The sequence below is a fragment of the Periplaneta americana genome, chromosome 6 (genome assembly GCF_040183065.1).
Source record: "Periplaneta americana isolate PAMFEO1 chromosome 6, P.americana_PAMFEO1_priV1, whole genome shotgun sequence".
NCBI lineage: Eukaryota > Metazoa > Arthropoda > Insecta > Blattodea > Blattidae > Periplaneta > Periplaneta americana.
In genome coordinates, this window is record NC_091122.1 from 144,507,851 (window position 1) to 144,531,296 (window position 23,446).

Genomic DNA, 23,446 nt, shown 5'->3' on the forward strand with positions numbered 1-23,446 from the left:
CCATCCCTGGAAACAATAGGTTGGCTTAAACTAGATAAGAAAAGAAATTTACATTCACTTCTCCTTCTCTTCGAAATCTTGAACTCTTCTATTCCTTCGTACCTGTCTTCTCGCTTCACTTACCTTTCTTCCCACCACAATCTGAACACACGCTCTTGCCATGAAACAATACTAACAATACCATCCCATCACACCTCCTCATATTCATCCTCTTTCACAATAGCCCTGCCAAGACTCTGGAATTCGTTACCTGCTAGCATCAGGGACTGTTGAAATAAAACTCAATTCAAACGCAAACTTACTAGGCACTTGGTCAGTAATTGAGATTCGTTCAGACATGGTTTCTTGTAAATAGTTCTCTTAATATATCACAAAATATTTCAATATCCGGTAATTTCATCACTATAGAATTTTGTTATTCTAGGTTTAATTTGTAATTCAGTAAATACAAAAATATTCTTTGTTCTTAAATTCTATGATAAAATGTCTAGCTTTCATTAATCAGGTAATCTTGTCGTACTTTAATTTTTATTGTAATTGTAAATTTAATATTAATTGTAACTTTATTCTTCATATTATAGTTGTAATCTCCTGGTAGAGGAGCAGAGAAGGCCTGACGGCCTTATCTCTACCAGGTTAAATAAATAAATAAATACTAAATAAATACTGATTAACTTTTATTTCCCCCTCCCTTATTTTCACAATCTACTGAACATTCAAAGTGTGATGTACATATCCCATAACTACAAGTTCCAGAAACTTCAGAAAAAAATGCAGGACACTCAACACTGATTTTAAAAATTGAGATTTGGTGTACATTTTCCATTGCGCTTATTCATGATGTCTTCAAAAATTTTAAAATAATACAATTAAATTAAATTAAATACTATTATTGAAAAGTACTTAAAAATAACACACAAAGAACACCCACAACACATACTCAATAAACAAATTTCAGAACACGCCCTATTTGCCTCCACACTACCACACACAAACGCATCCCTCAGTTAACAATTGAAGAAACTGAAAGAAGCAAGGATCTCACTAGTTTTGAGGATGACTAACATGAAGTCGAAACTAGGGAACTAAGTCATTTACCATTTAGATTTCTTTTACAATAGAAAGTTGTTAATATAATAAAATTCTTGACACAAATGTTAAAAGTGTGTAATCAAGATGAATTTGACAAAATTAATATAAAATGTACTCCTTACAAAATAAGTTCTCATTATAGTACACTGCTATAATTCAGTCACTCCTACAATATTTTTCTGATGAAAGAATTTCCTGTAAAATTTTTTTTTGAAGCATTACGTCATAACATATAAATTATTCCAAAATAAGCATTGATTTTACTGTCTTTATATGCAACTTGTTTTCCTCATCAGTCCAAATTGAGTTCATGATGGAGAACAATCTTTCAACATTTGCATTTGTACCACGGATACACCTAATGAATCATACAAAAACTTGAAAAAAATGAAACTGAAAATATCAGCTGTTATTTTGTTATAAAAACAGTCTTTACCACTGTTGGTCACATTGGAATTTGCTGCACTGGCAACATTGGACGTGACACAATGCTTACAATGTTCTTAAAACAGTTCATATTATGAAGCACTTAAAACAGTTCATATTATGAAGCAAACTGCTACCAGATCAAATATTGTTGAATCTCGATTGTTTGACGAGATCATAATTGTGAAACATTTTCTGAGAAAAAAAAAAGATAGTGAATTGGGAGAAATTCTTAAATTAAAACATTTAAATGAAGTGTGTATGGACATGTTCAAAAGTTTTGATGAAATGCTGTTTTATGGCAGGTTTTTACAGGGTACTCTTTTCCCTCTTGGCATTCAACCATTGTTCCATTAATCATAAGTAATAACCTCATCATCCTATCATTCAATAAAAACAATTTGAGGAAACTATGTAGGGTTTCACTATTCCCCAGGATATCACTGTGGCGAAAGGAATTCACTACACTGATAGCCAACAACCAGCCATTGGTTATGGTACTTGAAGATTCACTTCATTGTCCGTTTTATTGACGTGGTTAAATAATAAATATTGTATATAAAGAAATTCTGTTATGATAGTACCATTTTATATTTTCAGTTCACCGTGATATCAAACCCCATAATGTGTTATTGTCCATGCCTAATGCAAAAGGTGAAGTTAGAGCCATGATATCAGATTTTGGACTGTGTAAGAAATTAAAAGTGGGAAGAATGTCTTTCTCAAGACGATCAGGTGTGGCTGGTACAGATGGCTGGATAGCTCCAGAAATGCTGAATGGAAACAGCAGAACAGTAAGTGTCATTGAATTGTTATCTTGTTGGCATGTTAAATTTAACAAGTATACTATTCATTACGTTAGGGGAAGGACATTAAACAAAAGATGAACATTTTTAGAAAATGCCCAAATGAATAAATAATAACTTTTTGTACTAGAATGTATGGACACTGATTTAAATATCGGTATAACTGGCAGTGTGTTGTACTGGAATTTTCTGAATTTGAACCCACAAATACGGTAACTAGATGTTATCTGTCGACTAAAATAAAGATCTTACTCTAGCATATGATATTTTGACAGATACATGACATGCAGTTTGATTGTATTTATTTGTATGCAATTTCATCTCTCTTTCAGACATGTGCAGTAGATATATTCTCTCTTGGCTGCGTGTTTTATTATGTTCTTTCAAATGGTAAACATCCCTTTGGAGATGCATTGAGAAGGCAAGGCAATATAATAAGTGGAGATTTCAGGTATGTAACTAAACATAATGTCATCCTCACTACATATACGTACATGCAACCATAAATTTTGAACAACTTTGAATATCTATTCAGATGTATGGATATCTGAATGTGTTCAGTAAATTCTTCTTTTTAATTATTTCAGAAAGAAAAAAAAAACAACTTATTAACAATATTTTGGAGATACGAAACATGCACTGTGTACTAATCATTTAATTAAAATTTATCTTATTATATCAGAATTAAATTGTAGTGGAATGTTTATTGTCCATATATATGACAATTTATGACTTACAGAATCGATTAATATAATTATGTGTCCGAAACTGATCATGTCTTCATTAGAGATAAAAAAGTATAATTACTAAATTTATAGATGCATGTTTGTACTGTATGCTGTTATCCATATTCAAATATGAAATGTTCAGAGGTTTGTTACATATTGTAATTAAAAAATTCATGATCTACAGATGTTATAGAGAAATTATATTCTTTATGTCTACTTCTTTTTTTTAACTCTACCACAAATTTTGTTTTAGGCTTAGTGAATTAGAAGGGGAAGAAAAATTGCTACAAAAAATACTTGTCGAACAAATGATTAGCACTGATCCAATGGAACGACCTCCAGCAAGTGCAGTAAGATTACACCCCATCTTCTGGAACAAGTGTCAAGTTCTAACATTCTTCCAGGTATACAATATCGAACAGATTATGAACTGTTGAAAATGATTACAATGTCTAACTTTACACATTTTGAAATTTAAGATGCATCTAAACATATATATAGCATATATTCAACAATTAATCTGATTAGTTGAAAAAGTTTTCATTAAATTTGAACACTAACACATGCATTTCAAACATCATGAATGTTGCTGTTGTTTTATAATGCCATGCGTTTGACAATAAAGTCATTTGACCTCTTGCACTCCAATATTTTTCAAAGATATTGTCATGGTCAGCCACTGAAGCACAGATTTTGAGATGTTCCGAATCCATTTCTTGGTTTGAGTTGCACAATTGGCAGTTAGGGACTTGGCCAATCAGTCATGACCTGTTGCCAATCTAAATGCAGCTACAGACGATTTTCGTGGTAAATCAGGAATTAATTGTTAATTATGATGTAGAGAGTTCCATTTTTTCCCTTGAGATTGTGTTATCAAATTTTGTTTACTGCCAAATGTATATACTTTTCTTTCTTAGGAATACATGCTTTAATTCTGCATTTCTGTTAGTGTTACTACTTCACATGCTTCAGCTCGTTTAGAATGACGAATTTTTCAGAGTAATAAAGTCCATACTAAAGCATTGTTTTATAGGTAGTAAATTCAGGTCTCGTACCAAATTTATGACTTGTACAAGAACAAGAATTTTTTTTTTAAAAGGGGATATAGCAAAATTATAAACCTTTTATACTCAAAGATAAGTATTATCTAAGCAACCAGATATGGTATATGTCAAAGAATGTTTACAGACTCCATTGTGGTTTCAGGATGTAAGTGATCGTGTGGAGAAAGATGATCAGGACAGTCCAGTTTTGCAAGCATTGGAGACAGGTGCCTACTGTGTGGTTAAAGAAGACTGGAGAAATGTAATTGATTCAGAAGTGGCTCAAGATTTAAGAAAATATCGCAATTATCGTGGTTCAAGTGTTAGAGATTTGCTCAGAGCACTTCGCAATAAGGTAAATTTAATTTCAATATTGTCGCCGTGCCTCCAAAATCCGCCATGTGCATTTAAACAGATTTTTCAGGAGAGAGAAAAAAGTATTATCACTTTTGATTTCCTTGATTTTCAAAGATACTTTCGGTATAATTTCAGTCATTACATGAAAAATGATGAAATTAGTTTTGAAAATCAAGGGAATTAAAAATGATGTTTTCTTTCTCCTGAAAAATCTGTTCAAATGCACATAGCAGATTTCAGAGACGCAGTGACAATATGTATCTGATCAGTATAATAGTTATAGTAGTTATTCACTATCTAAATTGTGTGATAAATTCACTAGCCGAAATTAATAATTTATACTTATTCTTATATGTTAAGTGCTGATTTCAGTAATGATAGATTTTTCTATCACCCACTATTTTTGTGTAACAGAGAACATTGATATAGCAATAAAAAAAAAAAAAACTTAAAACTTCTATGTTGATGCAAAGAGACAGACACCGTTTGTAAATGCCATTATCTTTATTAAATTTCTAATGTGAGATCCTCACTAAAGTCACAGATCATAGTACAAAATCATCTGGTACGACTTGTGATATAAGAAATTTTTTATGCCTGTTTTCTGGTTGGATGGCAACCTTCGTATATGTGAAAAAAAGAAACTGTATGTAGTTCCCGAGTATTCTAGTCTATTTTGTTAGTAACTCTTCTCTTTCTTTTACATGAAGTTTAAAGAGAGGTATTGTGATGATTAAGGAGATGCATTAATGAAATTTCTAAAATCCAGAGTGTTGAAATTTTTATTGAATATGCATATCAATATCATAATTACACATCGTAAATTTCAATATTTTCTCATAAACACTTTTAAAAAATTAAACTTAATTTTTTTTTAATTTTCTTAGTGAGAATTCTATTTCTCAAAGGTAACACTGCATATTGTGTAATGGTTAATGGAACTTTTAGTACGTCCCACTCTAATTTGTTCATTTATAAAGAAAAACAATGTTTAGACATTAATAAAAAATAATACTGCTTTACATATAATCTCTAGAATAAACTATGCTGAATACAGCCACTCAAATGCTCCATTTCACAACAGAAATATTAATGAATAAGTATGCCAAGTTTCATCACTCCAGCTTTAACTACTGAAAAATAAAATGAATACTTGTCATTGAAAATGCAGAATTTTTTTTTTTTTTACAATTAAATTTGAAGTTTTGGTTATACATAACTCATATATTAACACAACTTCTGCCAATTATATGTTGTTGTTTTCTAATGCCAGGCGTTTGACAATAAAGTCATTTGACCTCTTGCACTCCAATATTTTTCAAAGATATTATCATGACCAGCCACTGAAGCACAGATGTTGAGGTGTTCCGAATCCATTTCTTGGTTTGAGTTGCACAATGACAGTTAGGGGACTGATATATTCCAATTCTATGCAGGTGTTTGGCCAAACAATCATGACCTGTTGCCAATCTAAATGCAGCTACAGACGATTTTCGTGGTAAATCGGGAATTAACTGTGGATTTTGATGCAGAGAGTTCCATTTTTTCCCATGGGATTGTGTTATCAGATTTTGTTTGTTGAAGTCTAAGTATGTAGATTTAATAAATCTTTTCACAGAGTAATACGTAGATTTAGTAACAGGTCTGTAAGTAGCAGTGCTGCCCTTCTTTGCTAAAGCATCCGCATTCTCGTTTCCCAGGATTCCACAATGGGATGGTATCCATTGGAATACAATTCTTTTATTGAGTGATATTAATTGAGAGAGCATTTTAGTTATTTCTGCTGTTTGAGATGAAGGTGTGTGTTTAGAGACTATTGATAGAATAGCTGCTTTGGAGTCTGACAATATAACTACATTTTTAAATTTACTGATGTGGCATAGAAGATTCCTGAGACTTTCACTTATTGCAATGATTTCTCCATCAAAACTTGTTGTTCCATACCCAAGAGATCTATAAAGTGAGAAGAGACAGCACGTAACACCTGCACCGGCACCTTGTTCTCTGGAGATCAAGGATCCATCAGTGTATAAATGAAGCCAGTTTTGTGGAGGGTATCTAATATTAATTGTCTCTAAAGACAATTGTTTTAATATTTCAGTGTTTACTTCTGATTTCAGTATTTCTTCTATATATATTATATAAAAGTATACTTATAATTAAGATATTGAGATGAAATTTTCATGAAACTGTACATTTTTTAGAAAAAAAAATAGAAAAATGATCAAATTTGTCAAAATTCGACTATTTTCACTAAATAAAAATTGATAAAGAGGTTTTCACAGAAATACACATTTTCAGCATTCCTGATACCGAAAAAGTGATTTTGGGTCTGTTTGTGTTCTGAACTAATGGACTTTCAAATAGTAATATGCTCTCCTCCCTTCCCTCACCTTTTATTACGTTGTAAGTGACCTAGAGTTCAGCTATCTGGACTTTTTTTTTCTTTTCAAATAGTACCTCATAAGTTGTTAAGAGGATGTGTTAATGGATTGAGTGTGTGCAAAATTCTGCTTATTGAAACAGCATTGTTTCCTTTTTTTACTTTGAATATAATTGCTATTCTTTATAAAGCTTTAATAAACAACTTCTGCTTCTATTTATTAGAAAAAGAGAAATAACTGTAGCTATATTTAAGTATCAGTTATCAGTTAGTGGAATGCAACACACAAAAATTTAATTTGTGGTTCTTTTTATTTTATTTTCTGTAGAAACATCACTACCGTGAGCTGTCTGAAGAAGCACAACAGAGTCTAGGTGAAATTCCCAACAAATTTATTGATTATTGGACCCAACGTTTTCCATTACTTCTTTTACACTCCTGGATAACAATGCAGTGTGTTAAGGATGAACCCATCTTCAGCCAGTATTATCACAAGAATTACACATTTAATCACGATTTGTACATAGCCGGTAGTAAAAATGTATGTAGTGCTTATAAATATACAGTACAAACAGAAGATAACTTTTCTGCAATGCAACATTGGATGGTAAGGAAGTCTTTGTTCAACACTCCACAGAGAAACAAACTACAAGCCCAGAATAATATAGGCGAGCTATTAAGTATTGAAGATAATAATTCGCATGTAAGAAGAGGTCTAGACTCATCACCTAACAGAAGACGCTCGCCAAAGAAATTTCAGAACACAGGGAGAGATTCTCAAGTTTCGAAGTTCCAAAATTGGAGAGCTGAAGGTGACCCCGTGAGACAACTGTATCAAAGGACTAGAGACGACGAAATTGTGACTGACCAATCACTGCAGTCGTATGTTAGACCCACTCAAGAAAAATTTGTTTCGTGGAGAGATTCTAGAAGGCAGATTGAATCTAGGACAATGCTTAATGAACCTACCTTCGATAAAGAGTCAGGTTTTAGGAATAAAGCAAATGTAGAATTAAAAACAGATAATTGTCTCGACGAGTCATGTGTAAACTCTGCAACAGAGGGTGTGTTAATTGTAAATAGTGAGAAAGAGATTTCCCCTTTGTGGAGGCAAGACAGACTAGTAAAGAAAGATGTTAAAAATCGGTTAGTTAAGAAGCGTCACAGACATAAATCAGCTGAGGCGTCTCCAGTGTGGTTGTTGCCCGATTCCTCTCAATCATGAATAATCAGTATTCCTTCTTGGCAGTGAATACTGATGTAAGTGTGGTCTCTCTAAGAGAGAAAAGAAGAAAATTCCTTTTAAGTGTATTTATTATTAATGCAGAGGCTTTTTTAAACTGTGCTTTTCAGAAGTGATCACGTACAATATGTGTGAAATTTTAAGATGGTGATTTTTTTATACCTTTTTTTTTATTCATTCATGACCATAGTACGTACATTTTACTTTAAATTGAATGAAAGCAAGTATGTTGTGTTTACAAATTTCTCAATTCCTTGAAACTTTTATTCATTGGTCATTTGCTCAGATTTCTGCATGATGGAACAAGAGTGGATGAAATATTATTTTGTTTCAGAGATAAGTTCTTCAATGAAAAGTCACAGTTTTACGACCAGTAATTCAGTCTGTGACTCTTGTTTCGTACATTAAAAATTAATGACAGAATCAGTGAATTATGGATTGATGGGAAACAAACAGCGTATTCCGAATCTCACTGGTCCGGTGGCATCAATGACGTCACGTTGCAGCGAAATTAGGAACAAAACTGGTGGAAGGATCGATGGCTGTCATGGCGACTGTATAAGTTGTCTGTGCTACGCTAGCAAAATTTTGCGAAATTTCCGTACTGCCATCTCGTTCAAAGAAAAGCGATCATAAACAACTTATTTCTTGAACCGGTAGTAGTAACTGGTCCGTTGACATGTTCGCTCATAAGCCATTAATATATTGTTTTTACATTGTGCTCATTACAAACAATACAGCAGAACTAAAGCAGAACACACCGCCATGACACAACAGTGCACGATATCATTCATCTGCTAATTCCCGCCCTATACAAGTACCAATCAGATTCACTGATGGCGGCTGATGGAGATTGCCACCACCTCTGCAAGCTGATGGCAACGGTGTGACACCGGTGGAGCATCAATGATGTCATCGGTGGAATTCGGAACACCGTGATGCCATCGGATTGCTCACCGGTGAGAATCGGAATACGCTCAAAGTAAACACTGTCCATTCCACTACAACAGCACAATACAAGTAGTAAACTGGATCAGCTACTAATTTAGTATGAAATGACGTTAGTTTAGCACTACAGTTAAATGTTCACAGTAATCACGTGTCAAAGTTAAACGGTAAAGTAAAAGTTAACTTACGGCGTATTCATAAAACTGTAATTCACATGAATTCCCGTAAGCTGTGATTTTATTTTACACATTATTTTAACAACACTACTCTATTGAGTTCAATATTCATTGAAGTATTACTTTGCAAGTGACAGTGGAGGTTTTTATATTTAAGTTGGGTTTGTTTGTATGTAGAATTTTATATGTAGACTGTAAGGTTTAGTTAATATTTACTGATGATGTAATTACAGTGTAGACGATGTAAGAATGTTTTACTATTAATGCCTACAAATTTGTGCAATTGTGCTGAAATGCTTAATATATTATTGCTTAATGTTAAGTTACAGAATTAATATAAAATGAACATGTTTCAAAGCTCAGTGGTGTTACGCAGAAATTTTTAATCATGTATATTTTGTATATCTCAAAAAGTTTTGAAATATGTTCATCTTAAGGCTCGTCTCCACTATTAAACATTTAACAACAACATGTTAAATATAACATATTGAATTTAATATGTATATGGACATTTCAAGTCTCAATTGACTTAACATGTTGATTATGTTGAAGTTAACACATTTAACATGTTGGCGTGTTTTCCAGCAGCAATGGAAAACATGTCAAGTTAAATCATTTGCTCGTGCAGCATTGGTACAGTTCGGCAAAGTTTGTACTGTTTCCATTGCAACAACTAACTTCCGATTTTGTGGCGCGTATCTTGATAATTTTTATACTATCATTGGTCCTTGGTGTTGATTGTAAGTTGTTTGAAGTAATGGAGTGGACAAAAGAAAATACGTTAGAATAAAATTAATGCACTGATGGAAAGACCTTGTTTGTGGGATGTGTCTGCAAAAGAATACAGAGACAAAACAAAGAAGGCCGACTGTTTTAGAGAACTGGAATTATTATTTAATTGTTCTCGAGAATACAATAGAGAGTTTTCGCACTCTCGTCGTACGCTAAACATTAATGCTATGTTGACGTCAGTAATTGTCGTATTTGGTGATATGTTAATGTTCGTTAAACTTCGGAAAGAATAATTATACAATATTACCTGCTCCTGTAACTTCTATTATGTCGTAGGTTCTATGACAGTCAATCAATCACGCTGTAATTTTTTAATTGAGATGACATGGCTGCTCTCAAATTGTGTCTTTGATGTAACAGGAATTATTTTTGCAGCACTATATTAAAATCGTGTTCGGACATTCTCAGCAAGTCCTGAATCCAAACCGATCTTCAACTTTAAGCTCGTTTAGAATGTCTTCTGCATAGTGTCTTTTACTAAGATATTGCCACACCCACATTCTCATTTTCTTCCTTGTAACAAGCAATAGAGGCAATTACAAAAGTCAAATCATCTGAGTCCATTGTCCATTGAGGTTTGAAAATAAGACACTATCTACATTAAAATCTCATAGACTGTTTATGGTGGACTACACAAAGAAAGTTTAACATGTTTAACAGCGTGGACAAAGTGTTAAATGAAATTAGCATTAACATGTTGTTTAAATATTTAATAGTGGAGACGAGCCTTTACACTCAATGGTGTTAGGTACAGAAATTTTAACTGCATGTATTGTATATACAAATATCACATTGATATGTTATAGTGTTCATGGGCTGTGAATGTATATACAAGTTCTTTGTTTGGTAAAGGTATTGGCTGTGAACAGAGTGAACATGCACAGAGGTTAATTGTTTGGTCTTTAAGAACTGTACAGAAGCACATCTCCTAGAAATGGGATCTGAATATCCACTATATGTAAAAATTACATTCTTTAAAACGACTATATTTATGCTACAAATATGATCTGCACAAAAATAAACAGCTTTTATACAGTGGAGCTTCGATTATCGTCATTTGCTGTTCAATGCATTAGATACTTTATTACAGTAAAATCCCTCGTATCCGGCACCCAAATAACCGGCAATACCAGAACAATGGCACATATGGTTAGGTCAAAAAAGAAAGTCATTCATGAGAAAGGGAAGAGTCAGACGAAGATATGAGTGGTTTTCGTGGATCGCACATGCCGCATATTGTGTTTACTCTTTACATTGTTCACACGTGAAAACAGACAGAAAACCTCGTTATGTCTACATTGTTCACACAAACATACGTAGACAGAAAACCCTGTTATGTTCCTGGGGTAGATCAGATAGCGTTGGTAAGTTGCCGCTTGGGCCTTGCAAACAATGCGCAGAGACAATATCTTTAAATTTACCACTTGAACTCGCCCATTTCGAGGGGGTATTGGATGAGTCTAAATAGAAAAGTGTGAAATTCTCTGTTCCTATAGCGCATAAAAGTTTCATTCGTGTGACAGATAGCATCATGGCTACTACCACTAAATGCAAGGGAAACATCTTCACACTGAAGCAAAAACTTGAATTACTCGAGATAATGGAGAGAGGAGGTAGTAGATGCAAATTAATGGACGAATATAAAGTTGGAATTTCAACTTTATACAATATAAAGAAACAAGGCAGTCAGCTCCAGTGATTCATAAGTAACACTGAATTTACGAAAGTTGAGGAAAATCGGAAAACTTAGATCGTGTTCCACTATAAAGAATTAGATCGTGTTCTGTATGAATGGTTTGCAGTTAAAAGATATGAGGGAATATGCATTTCTGGGCTGATGCTACAAGAAAAAGCCAAGGAATTACACCAGAAAATGAAACTGCAAGATGAGTGTGGATTTTCTGTTGGGTGGCTTAACAGATTCAAAGAGAGACGTGGAACCCGAAAATTAGATGTGTCTGGTGAACAAAGGAGTGTCGACGAAGTGTCTGTGGATCAGTTTATTAATCAGTTCTAGAAAATTGTGTTTGAGAGTAATGTTAGTGCGGAACAAATACATAACGCTGACAAGATTGGTTTATTATGGAGGTGTCTTCCTACAACAACACTAGCATGTGTGACGGAAGCCTCACGTAAGGGCTTCACACAAAACAAAAATCGTTCAGTGAATAATGGAACCGAAAATTAGTGTATTTTTGTGTTAAGTGATGTGTTGTAATAAAGAAAATCCACACAGTTTTGTATTATTTAGTTATGATCAAGTGACTGGGAAATAAGCTTCATATAGTTGCAGTTTCACCAGGTTGATATCATAAATACGAACAGGTAATTTGGTAAAATACTTATTCAATTATCCGGCAAAATCTCGTATCTGAAACTTGCCTGGTCCCAATGGTGCCAGTTAAGAGGGATTCTACTGTATTGATATTCTGTCGGTACAAATCATCATTTTTGGTTATCATGAATATATACCTTTCTATTATTTATTTTATTTAATTGCCACATCTGTTGATATAAATGACATTTAATTTGTCACTTTTATTTATTGCACATTAGTTTTATTACTTGATCACCGTAATGTAAATAATGTGTTTGGTTATGATCTTTTTGTTTCTGTACATAATAACAGCAGTGTCTAGTGTTGCATGCCTACTGTTCTGGAGATGTGAACATGTCAGCTGTAAATTTCATTGTCAAAGTCAATGAACAAATATGGCACCTGCAATTCAATGTTTATTGAATTTTAAATTTTTTTAAGCTTTTCTGTCGGAGTTCTATAAGAAGTGTTATAGATTTAATAGTTTTTATTACATTAAATCAATGTGACCGTGTTCAGACATGACATTTCTGCACATAATTATGTACAAAGTTATAACCTAAAAAAAGAATGTTTTTGTGAATATGTTTTATTTTGGGAATGAATTGTTACTGTATCATGCATTAAATTGATTTCAGTTGTATTTCGATCAACTGTCGAAATTTTGTGGAATGAATTAATGGCGATAATCAAAGCACCACTGGAGATAGGTAAAAGTGAAAATTTTAAAATTAGAATTTTAAGAACTCTAATGTAAATTCAATTTTTATTTCTTTACACAAGACCAGGAAGGTATTCAAAATTTCATCCCATAACAAAATGCTAAGTAGCAATATATCCTGTAACACAGAATAGAGGCTTTCATACTTGACCAAGCATTTGAATTGAAAACAGATTAAGAGGAAAATAGAATATGTAAATCTGTTTGCATTTTATTTTATGAAGTTAATGTAGAATTACATACAATTAAAAATATAAAAATTTTTAAATGCATAACGATACGTAATCATATGAACATTTTATTACTCAGGCAGTAATTGTAGTGACATTGATAACCAATCAGGTAAAGAAAGAAGAAAAAATGTGTAGTCCAGAATTTGTTATCAACTCATTATTTCCATCCATACGTAGCTTTTATATTTTGTACCTGAAAGTCCAGATCGTGTCTAGTATATGGATTAGAATATTTTGTATATGCATATATTGTTGTATTTAGAAATAGTTTAGAAAATAAAATGTGTGTGTAAAGTGTATATTACGCAGTGAAAGCAACATGTTGGAAGATGAAAAACGGCGTTTCAATGATTATAGGTAATAGGTTTACATTTTTCCATGAATACATCTTGCTGTATCATTACTTCCCTCCTCCTTTCCCTGTATATTTCTTATAACATGTAAGTAGCTCATCATACACTGTGATTACCCATACCTATTGCTACTTCTTGATTAAATAAGCATATGATGAAGTGATTTTTTTTCCAACAGATCTTAATGCTGTTGAACATTTTCCTCGTACCATGTTGCCCTACTCGAGATATACAGGTGTTAAAAAAAGTATCCAATATTTTAGGAGGTGATAGTATGCATCAAAACAAGAAAACAATGTCTAATAAACATGGATCCTACAGCACATACTTTCTGAGATCTGAACGCTTATTCATAGGAGGTGCTCAATGTGACATCCATTTATGGCAATGCATTTTTCTGCCCTAAAATACAGCAGACTACCAGATAATCATACCATAGCTGATGGGATACTGATACATCGCAAGGAATACTGAAAACAAAAGTTTCGTTGCAGATATGAGCAGGGATCAACAGAGATGATATTGTGAATTTTGTAATCAGCATGTATGGGCTGATGAAAATCCCCATGCAGTTGAAGAAATAAGGCATCAGCACCGATTCTCAATCAACGTATGGGCAGGCATTCTTGGAGATAGATTAAGGGTCATATGTGCTACCACAGAGATTAACTGGGGCTAGTTATCAGGACTTCATATTGCCTACCTTGCTGGAGTATGTGTCATGTCAGCAAAGACTACAGATGTGGTTCATGCATGATGGCACACCAGCACATTTTCTCCACAATGTGCATGAACACCTGACGTTGACATTTCCGGACTGCTGGATTGATCGGGGAGGCCCCACACCTTGGCCTATTCGTTCCCCAAACCTAAATCCTCTAGACTTTTGATTATTAAGAACAACCAGGTAAATTTCAGAGTGCGTGATTCCTTACGCTGAAGGGCAGAGGAGGAATGCATTGCCATGAATGGATGTCACATAGAGCACCTCCTATGAACAAATGTTCAGATCTCAGAAAGTGTTGTAGGACCCATGTTTATTAGACATTTTCTTGTTTTGATGCATACTAGCACCTCCTAAAATATTGGATACTTTTTTTAACACCTTGTATGTATACCGTGTACACAGTGCTGTCATGGTAATTCTTTTCTTGGCCATATGCCCCACCCCTTGTTTTCTCTCTTGAAATATATTTTACTCTCCTCTCTCTATCTCTCCGACTGTCATTTAATGATTTTTTTAATATTATAGAAGAAGTAAAGAAATTGTTTTGGTTTATATTTTAATTGTACAACAAGTTTGATTTAAAGAATACACCATGTAGCACCACTGTAGATGCATACTTGTCTCGATGAATCTTTTAGTGTGTATTTGCAGCACTTCTTGTTTTTCAATCGTTATTTTATATAATTCTGGATTCCAGTGCTGCAGAGGTGGACAGTTTTTATTTATGAACATCAAAGAAAATACATTAGGAACAGCAAGAGATGATCTAAGATCTGTTCAGGTCTCTATGTACAAAACTTAGGCACCCATATGCCAATGACTCCATACAAACAAAATTTTCTTTTCCCCATATGATTAATTAAAAAAACTGCAGGTTCCCATAAGATTTATGTCTTCCATGACAGCACTGCGTGTACATATATAAACGTTATTCAGGTTCTGGTTCTTGTAAATATAGTTTTGAGTTTTTTCAAGAGATGATTGAAATTTCAGTGCGTTAAAAATATATTAAAAATTTGGTAACTGTAGTCTTCATCAGAATACTTTCATCCCAAGTTATAGATTTTCAGTATTTGTCTGATTCACTCAGTATACCTCGAATAAAATTCGAGTATTTGTGAACATTAGATGGAATATAACAGTTCCTGAATATTAACCGTTGAATAAGTATTATAATTTATAATATAAATGTGGCAGTTTGCAGTTTTCACATATCGCACAAACACATCTCTGGAGAAAAAATAGACACACTATCAATCTCATTTGTTTATTCAAGAGTGACACTTATAGGACTCAAGATAACAGTTCTCCTTTGTTCTTTTTCATGTGTCATATCATATCATATCATATCATATCATATCATATCATCAATTGTTTTCTCTAGAAATTCTATTCACCAAAAGGTTAAAGCAATAATTGTCTTAACCATTTAATGATGAACATGATATAAATTTTTTCCTCTGGGCATGATTTACATATTCGAATTATATTTGTACTATTAATATGGTACAGGGTTTTTTCAAAATAAATTCAAACTTGTAACAGTCATACAAAAGAGGCATAAACATTTCTGTTTCATTCTTTAAATCCGTCTTATATGTTCTTTTTATACATAAAAATAACTATTGATACAAACTGCAGAACACGCATGACTACAGTTGTGTAAATATGACGTGTCTGATTATGAAACCATTGATAAATTTCTATGCTGCTAGAATTTCTTTTACACCTTTTTCATTGGAAAAAAAGTCAACGTTAATGAATATTACGACTGTTTCAAGTAACACGTGGGTTCGATTCCTGGCAGGGCCAGAAATTTTCGTGTAAAATTTCTACCTCGGGACTAGGAGAGATGGCAGTGCACAACTTCTAATCACTAGATTGTGCACCTATATGTCTGGGTTAAATCCCAAATCTCCGCAGTGCATATGAAGAGAAGGCATAATTATGTCACTGTTGATAGTGATTCGTCCATCGGACAGGGACGTTAAGCCTGGCGGACCCTTTGGTGCCATTCGACAGGATTAGGCTACGTGCCGGCACCAGGTTTCTCTTTCTCCCTTCCTCATCTTCATCATCACCCATTCCAGGCAATACACTTACACGAACACTTACACATACGTCCACCCTAGTATACGACATAACTCTCCACAGATACACATCACGTACAGCGTGGCCCGCCAAAGTGGTGTACAACTAGAAAATAGGACAGTCTTGCCATCTATCCGCAATATGCGAAACTCGAATCACATAAAGTGAAGTGGGTAGGAATTGGATACATACATACATACATACATACATACATACATACATACATACATACATACATACGTTTTCTATCAGACAGAAAGATAGAAAAATGACGCACACAAGGCTGAAGAATGGGTTTTCCCTGTTTATTAGCCTTAGTCGATATATCGTGTTCTCGAACTCTAAAACTGATCACTGTGAAGAACATTTTGGTTTCTTTTTCTCAATTTTTGTCTGAGTTCTCATAAAACAGATTGTCTGGTAAAAAAAAATTCATTTATTTGGAAACCTATTAATTCTGCGTGTTCTTAATTATGTATTAATTTCAAGGTTCTTCATAATCTTGTTACAGTTGCACACAAACATTAACCATATAATTCTTTTAACACACACTTGTGAGCTCCACAGTACCTATCCAATAGCTGAAAATGTGTTTCGAGTTCTATCATTGAAACTTTTTTGTAAATAAAAACTGTAAAATTTAATTTTTATAGAATTTCAAGGTCAAAATTTATTTGCTATGGACTTTCTAATGTTTTCTAATCTCTCAATTTTTCTGTCCATTTCTTAAGCTACAAGATGAAAATAAGTTCCTATATATAATTAATGATAACTGACTATATATTTCAGTTGTATGTGTAATATACCCATAGCATATATTCGCCAAATGTCACTGAAATCTCAAACTGTCAGATTGAAAGTATCTTCATACAATGACTCACATTGCTTAAACTGAAACAGTTGTCGCAAATTTATCGTCCTTTGTGGAAAGCATTCAGTTAATCTCTGTACCAGCATATTCTTTTTCAATGTTACTCACAGAAATAATATCAAAATATGTAACATTACTAACAATTACAAAATGAATGCTTTCCTCATCATAAAATATGAAACTAATGACTAAGTCAAATTGGTTTTGTATATACTCGTTGTAGCACACTGTTAAAGAGATAATATATATTTAAAATACGTGGTTGCAGTTACATGTTGAACGCAATTTGTTGAGAGAATGAAGAAAATAATTATTTGAATGTGCATTTAATGGTTTATTAACCATTCTTGTTTATTCTGTTTTATGAAAAATACTGTATGTAACTGCCATTTGCAGATTATAATAATCACTATTCCATCACTTTCATTCAGTGGTACTAATAATGTCAATGAGGGTGCCTTATTAGATATTTGACATTTATCAATACAAAGAAATTGGGCATTTTTATATGTCTGTGTTTATAAATTTTTACTGTATGTGGAGAGAATGAGTTTGATATGCACAATAAACTTGAAAAAAATGTATATGCGTCATTTATTTTGTGCAGTTGAAAATATTTCAAAGCAAACTAGATAATACAGTGAAACTTGTTAATTCGAACGTTTTTAATTCGAATTATTCTTTATTTCGAAGTTTTCCTCTGTCCCCTTGAATTTCCTATGGAAACAGTGCATAAATATCGTCTTTTATTTGAACATAATTTTGTTTCATTCGAAGAAAAAAAATCCAGAATGGACATGAGTTTTACAGTGAAATGTGGCAAAGGCGGAACGAGCCAGTACTGTAACAAATTGACCTGACCATAGGGGTTGGAGGCTGGAACCGGGAATGCATTGTATCTCCTTTTCGGAGAAAGTGGTCCCAGTGCGGGTTGACAACCCTTGGAGTGTCATTCATCTCGAAAGTACAGTTACCGTACTCAGTTAAAACGGTCACTGTGCATTGCTTTTCACAAACTCCGAAACCCCGATCTTTCACTACCGAGAGCTAAGAAGATTCATTGAGGGACACCAAAATGTGCATGGTTCTCTGTTTGATGCATTAAATAAACTGGAGGACTTTACAGTAACCCAGCAAATCAATAAAAAGAAGCAGACTAAAATCACATCCTACTTAACAAAGGCCTAGTAAGGTATGTTTTTTAACTACTGTATGTGTTGTGCATAAATGTTTACTAATTACTGTACCGTACTGTATTTATGTAATGGGCCTATCATTATACAGCACTATATTTTCTTGTATAATACCCTGTTGTCTTGAAATGTTATAGCAATACATAGTACATACAGTACACCTGTAGTTTGCCTTCTGCAGTACCATTTTTTTAATTCGAATTTTTCCATAATTCGAATTTTTTCTTATGCCCTTCAGATTCGAATTACACAAGTTTCACTGTAATTCAATTTTCTCATAATACTAGACATGGAATGTTTAGGCAATTGCCAGTTTTACATAAATAAACGTTTTGAGAATCCGAAAGAAAATATACGCAAATAATTTTGAAGATTAAGTTTCATAATAAGTACTTATTTCTCTCTCTCTTTTTGTGGGAGGCATATGAAAGAGTGTAAAAACCATATTTGTAATTTTTCAAGTTGTCGAAACAGATTGTCTGCAGAAAAATCATATGGTGAAATTCAAAGTGAAAATAGATCCTAGTTAATGCATACTATCCCAGATGTCATCAGTAGAAGAAGATTTGAATGGAGAAAAATGTTGTTCTGTACACTTACAACATTATTTGCCGTCTACATTCCTCATTGATCTTTTTCATCCACACTTTAATTTTCTACAGTCGTCGTCAGTATTAGGCCTATTATTATTATTATTATTATTATTATTATTATTATTATTATTATTATTATTATTATTATTATTATTATTATTATCATCATTATATTATTATTATTATTATTATTATTATTATTATTATTATTATTATTATTATTATTATGAAATGATATCCGGATAAATATATAATATTATATATTCATCCATGTGGTCGCTTTGCAATGCACCCAACATAAAAAAAAAATCGAAGGACGTACTCTTATAGGACTGTGCGCTCTTAGACTGCAGCAAAAATGATGTTTTCGAATGAGTGCGTGTTCTTAAACGGATTTTTCGCGCTGAGTTCAAGAGTGGAATCCGTTTTTTCCCATCACGTCAGGTTTTCGAGAAAATCAAGAATTTCTGTTTCGTAAAAGTCCCGTTTATATACCATAGGAAGGCATGGATAGTATCTAGCGTTAAAATATGATAACATCTTTGTATGTGGTCTGACAACAGTAATTCTTAGTTGCTTATTCTAAACCAGCGGTGACCAAAACTCGAGCTGCAGTGATTACATGCGACAGACAGCCAATGAAGTAAAGAGACGGAGGAAAGTTACTTGGCATGAAAACTACAACCAGTGGTGGTTCTGTACTAACATCTTGATCAATCCCGCAGATAAAAATCTCAAGCTTTGCTGTATCAGTAATGTCATTGCTGTCATCAAGAGTCAGTGAATAATATACAACTTTTCTTGCTTCTTTTTTTAAACTTCCTCTTGAATATAATTAGGAATTTTCTAAATTCTTCTCTCGATACTTGGTCGAGAAATTCGTAGTTTTTCAAAATTAAAAACTGCTTATGGACAAGTTATTTAAGCTATTTTAATCATTACTATTTTGAGAAATTCAGTTATATTAATAGACCTTAGAGCACCAGATATTTCAAACCCCATTAGGTAGCTGACTTCCTTACATTTATTTATCTTATATTTCTCTTCCTGGCTATGATTTAAGACATGTCAATTCCTGGCGTTTAACAGTTCGTTGGTTACATAATATTGAATCAGTTTTTCTACAATATTATTATTAAATGAATAACTAATAATAGTTACCCTCATCTAAAGAATAAGAAGATTAAAATTGAGATAAACCTAATAATTATCAACCTTTTATTGGGACTACAAATGGGATACCTTTTTCCTATGCGAATGGGATAGTCGAGACAGACAACATCACTGGCTAAGGCGGGAGTGGCCAACCAGAGGAACCTTGACACCCGGAACAAAGAAACTAAATTTAGATTTTTGTGTTGTGATCCCTTTTAAAGAAAAGAGTCCCTTTAAGTAAGTACGTAACTGTCACGTGATTTCCCCCGTTTCGATGACTCTGCGACACTTGGTCGGACAGTCGGTACCTTTCCGTAGTTTCACAACCATGGCACTCCATATGTAACAAATATTCCCGTAAAACTTTTGTGATGTCAGGTAAGCTTACCAGTATCAATGAAGAAATGAAAACTTGATCACACTCCTATATGCTCTGTTGAATTCTTTCACCAACATTCCTACGACAGAACAAGATGCATTATTAGCAAGATAGATAAATTTGTCAGTAAAACAATAAAAATAATTAAGTAGTATACTTCGGTCTAAATCTTGATAGCAATGTTTTCCAGGACTGCGTTCGGGCGTGGGTTCGATTCCCACTTGGGCTGATTGCTTGGTTGGGGGTTTTCTGATGTTTTTTCCAAACGTAAAGCGAATGTCAGGTAATCTATGGCGAATCCTAAGCCTCCTCTCACAAATATTTCGCTGTCACAAATTCCATCGACGTTAAATAACCTAGCCGTTGTTACAGCGTCGTAAAATAACCAATTAAAAACTTTAACTTGAATCTTTTATTTAATTGTTAATAGGTGTCTGAATTGTTAAACCGTATTGCTCGTATTGAACATTTTGCATATATATTCCCAAATACCACTTCACATTCGAGTGCGTTTATTCTTTTGTATTACTCAAAGACCAAATATACAGGGACATCATTTTATTTTTACTAACATTTTTATATTAACCTGGCTATACCTTTAGAGAACCGGAAACACAGATTGCTCCCCCTTCCACGACTGTAGTTCGATGATACTGGCGTAACACACAAACAAATCACTTTACTAGATATAGGAGGGAAGAAAAGTAGTTCATCCATTTACGTAAACTAGGAAATATCGCGATTTTCAGTTCGATAATTTTCATTAGGTTTTTGTTTAATCTTAATACAGTACTGTATTAAGAATAAGTGTTTTTACTCACGAACTGAGTTAGCCATTCGAACGCATCCATTATGTAGTGTATATTATACTGTCTACAGCACATTAGCGTACAATATAGAGAATGAAGTTAAATTGAAAAATAATCATAATATGGATATTTAAAAACATTTTTGAAAATGGTGGCCGTTCATTTCGATACAGGCTTCAGTTCTTTTGTGCATATTATCGCACTATAGACTATTGCATCTAATTCCAATTGCCAGTTTCGTCCTTCGTACTAGTAACTCATGTTGAAATAATTCTATACCTATTATATAAAAGAGTACCTTACGTACTGTAAATTCAATCTTCACTTCTGCCCGACTGCACAGATAAAATTACTCAGACATGCTATCCACTGTCCGTCCAAGTGGTTATGTCGCAGGTTCGTAGAAAGGGGGAAAATCACGTGACAGTGAATTACTTAACGAGGCCCTTTTATTGAAGTTATTTTAAACAGTTGTATAATATTACGTAGACGTCCAATTCCTAACAGAAATTAATGTTTTCAGAAAAGAGCTAAGACAGCCCAGCTTTTACAGAGGGGCGAACAGAAGCAGGTGGAGGAAATAGGGATGCGACGTAGGCAAACGGAGAGCACCTGTGCGAAAATATGATTCAATATTGAAAGCTCTTTCGTCACTGGAAAACGAGAACATATTTCTGGAACGTACTATACTCACTAACCCAGTGCTGTTTACTATATGCGGTCTTGGATCAGTGTGTAGAGGACAATTGGAACTTCATTAGTAGAAGGGGTGGGAGTGAAGTAGGCCTACATTAAAAAACTCAGGTACAATGAAAGTTGAAGTAAAAATAAAATGATGTCCCTGTATTAAAACATGACGAGAGTAGGGGTGTATTTCAGGCCTAGGCGCCAAGGTAGGCCTACTATCTTTCGAGGTCGGGCGGCGTCAGGCCACTTTTCTGATTTTCTAATTATCGCCAAATTTTTCATTTATAAAGTCATATTTTATTTATAGGAGGTCTAAACAGTTTCATATTGATGTCTACTCTGCAGACCTAACTAACAACCTCTTTGTTTAGATTCGAATCCATGTATTCTCGTCTAACATTCCATAAAAATTCCTGCAGAAATCATGGTGTTAGTTATGGTGGTGACGACGTTGATTATGGCGATGATGGCAGCGACGACGAAAGCAACTATTGTCAGTATTGCCGAATCGCAGAGCCAGGGTACTTTTCTGTTTAGAAATACACCACTGGGCAAGAACAAATGAACCTCACGATAATCAATAAAATTTTACTGGAAATAGTCATATTGCATTTATGAAAATTATCAACTTATATTGCTATTATTCAAGTATTATTTGCATTTATGAAAATTATCAACTTATGTTGATTCAAGCATTACATCTGTTTGTTAAGAACTTGAGCCTGATATCTGAATAAATTGTCAGGTTACTATAATAATTACAGTCTTATATTCATTACGACATCGTGAAGGCCTAACCTCTAGCGAGTGAGCGAGTGGCGAGTGGCGCGAAGCTATTAAAATGATTGCACAAATGTCTTCCGTACGTTCCCTTCCGGGCAGGACTCGGGACAACATCCTATGTCGGCGATGCCACAGAGAGCCAGAAACGCTTGCACATGTCCTGGGCTCCTGTCCTCACGGTGAAGTACTCCGTAACTCACGACACCATAGAATTCGTTCGATGATCGCCGAACAGTTTAGATCAATAAATTTTCAAGTGTTCGAAGAAGTACACAGACTGGCAGACAATGGCAGTACAAGAAGAATAGACATGACTGCCATCCCGCCAAATAACAACAATGACTACATCATCGATCCTACCGTTAGATTTGAAAAACAAGAGCCAACCTGAAGATGTAAATGGGGGGGGGGGAGACATCTATGTACGTACCGTTCCATATTTCATGGACAAATACGGTCTACAACAAATTGAAGTAATAGGCCTTATGGTTGGAGCGCGCGGAACTATTCCCGGTTTCTTCTTACAGACCTGGCAACGTT

At 33.8% G+C, this 23,446-nt stretch overlaps 1 protein-coding gene across 1 annotated transcript in view; it reads left to right on the top strand.

Moving 5' to 3' along the window:
- Positions 1-17,891, top strand: part of LOC138701880 (serine/threonine-protein kinase/endoribonuclease IRE1-like) — a 38,280-nt gene extending 20,389 nt beyond the window's left edge. Inside the window, exons 12-16 of the mRNA XM_069829220.1 lie at positions 2,119-2,312; positions 2,657-2,775; positions 3,306-3,456; positions 4,259-4,450; positions 7,164-17,891. Coding sequence (XP_069685321.1) covers positions 2,119-2,312; positions 2,657-2,775; positions 3,306-3,456; positions 4,259-4,450; positions 7,164-8,060 — 1,553 coding nt within the window. The 3' untranslated portion in view covers positions 8,061-17,891. The remainder of the gene's footprint in view (positions 1-2,118; positions 2,313-2,656; positions 2,776-3,305; positions 3,457-4,258; positions 4,451-7,163) is intronic.
- The last annotated feature ends 5,555 nt before the right edge of the window (positions 17,892-23,446 follow it).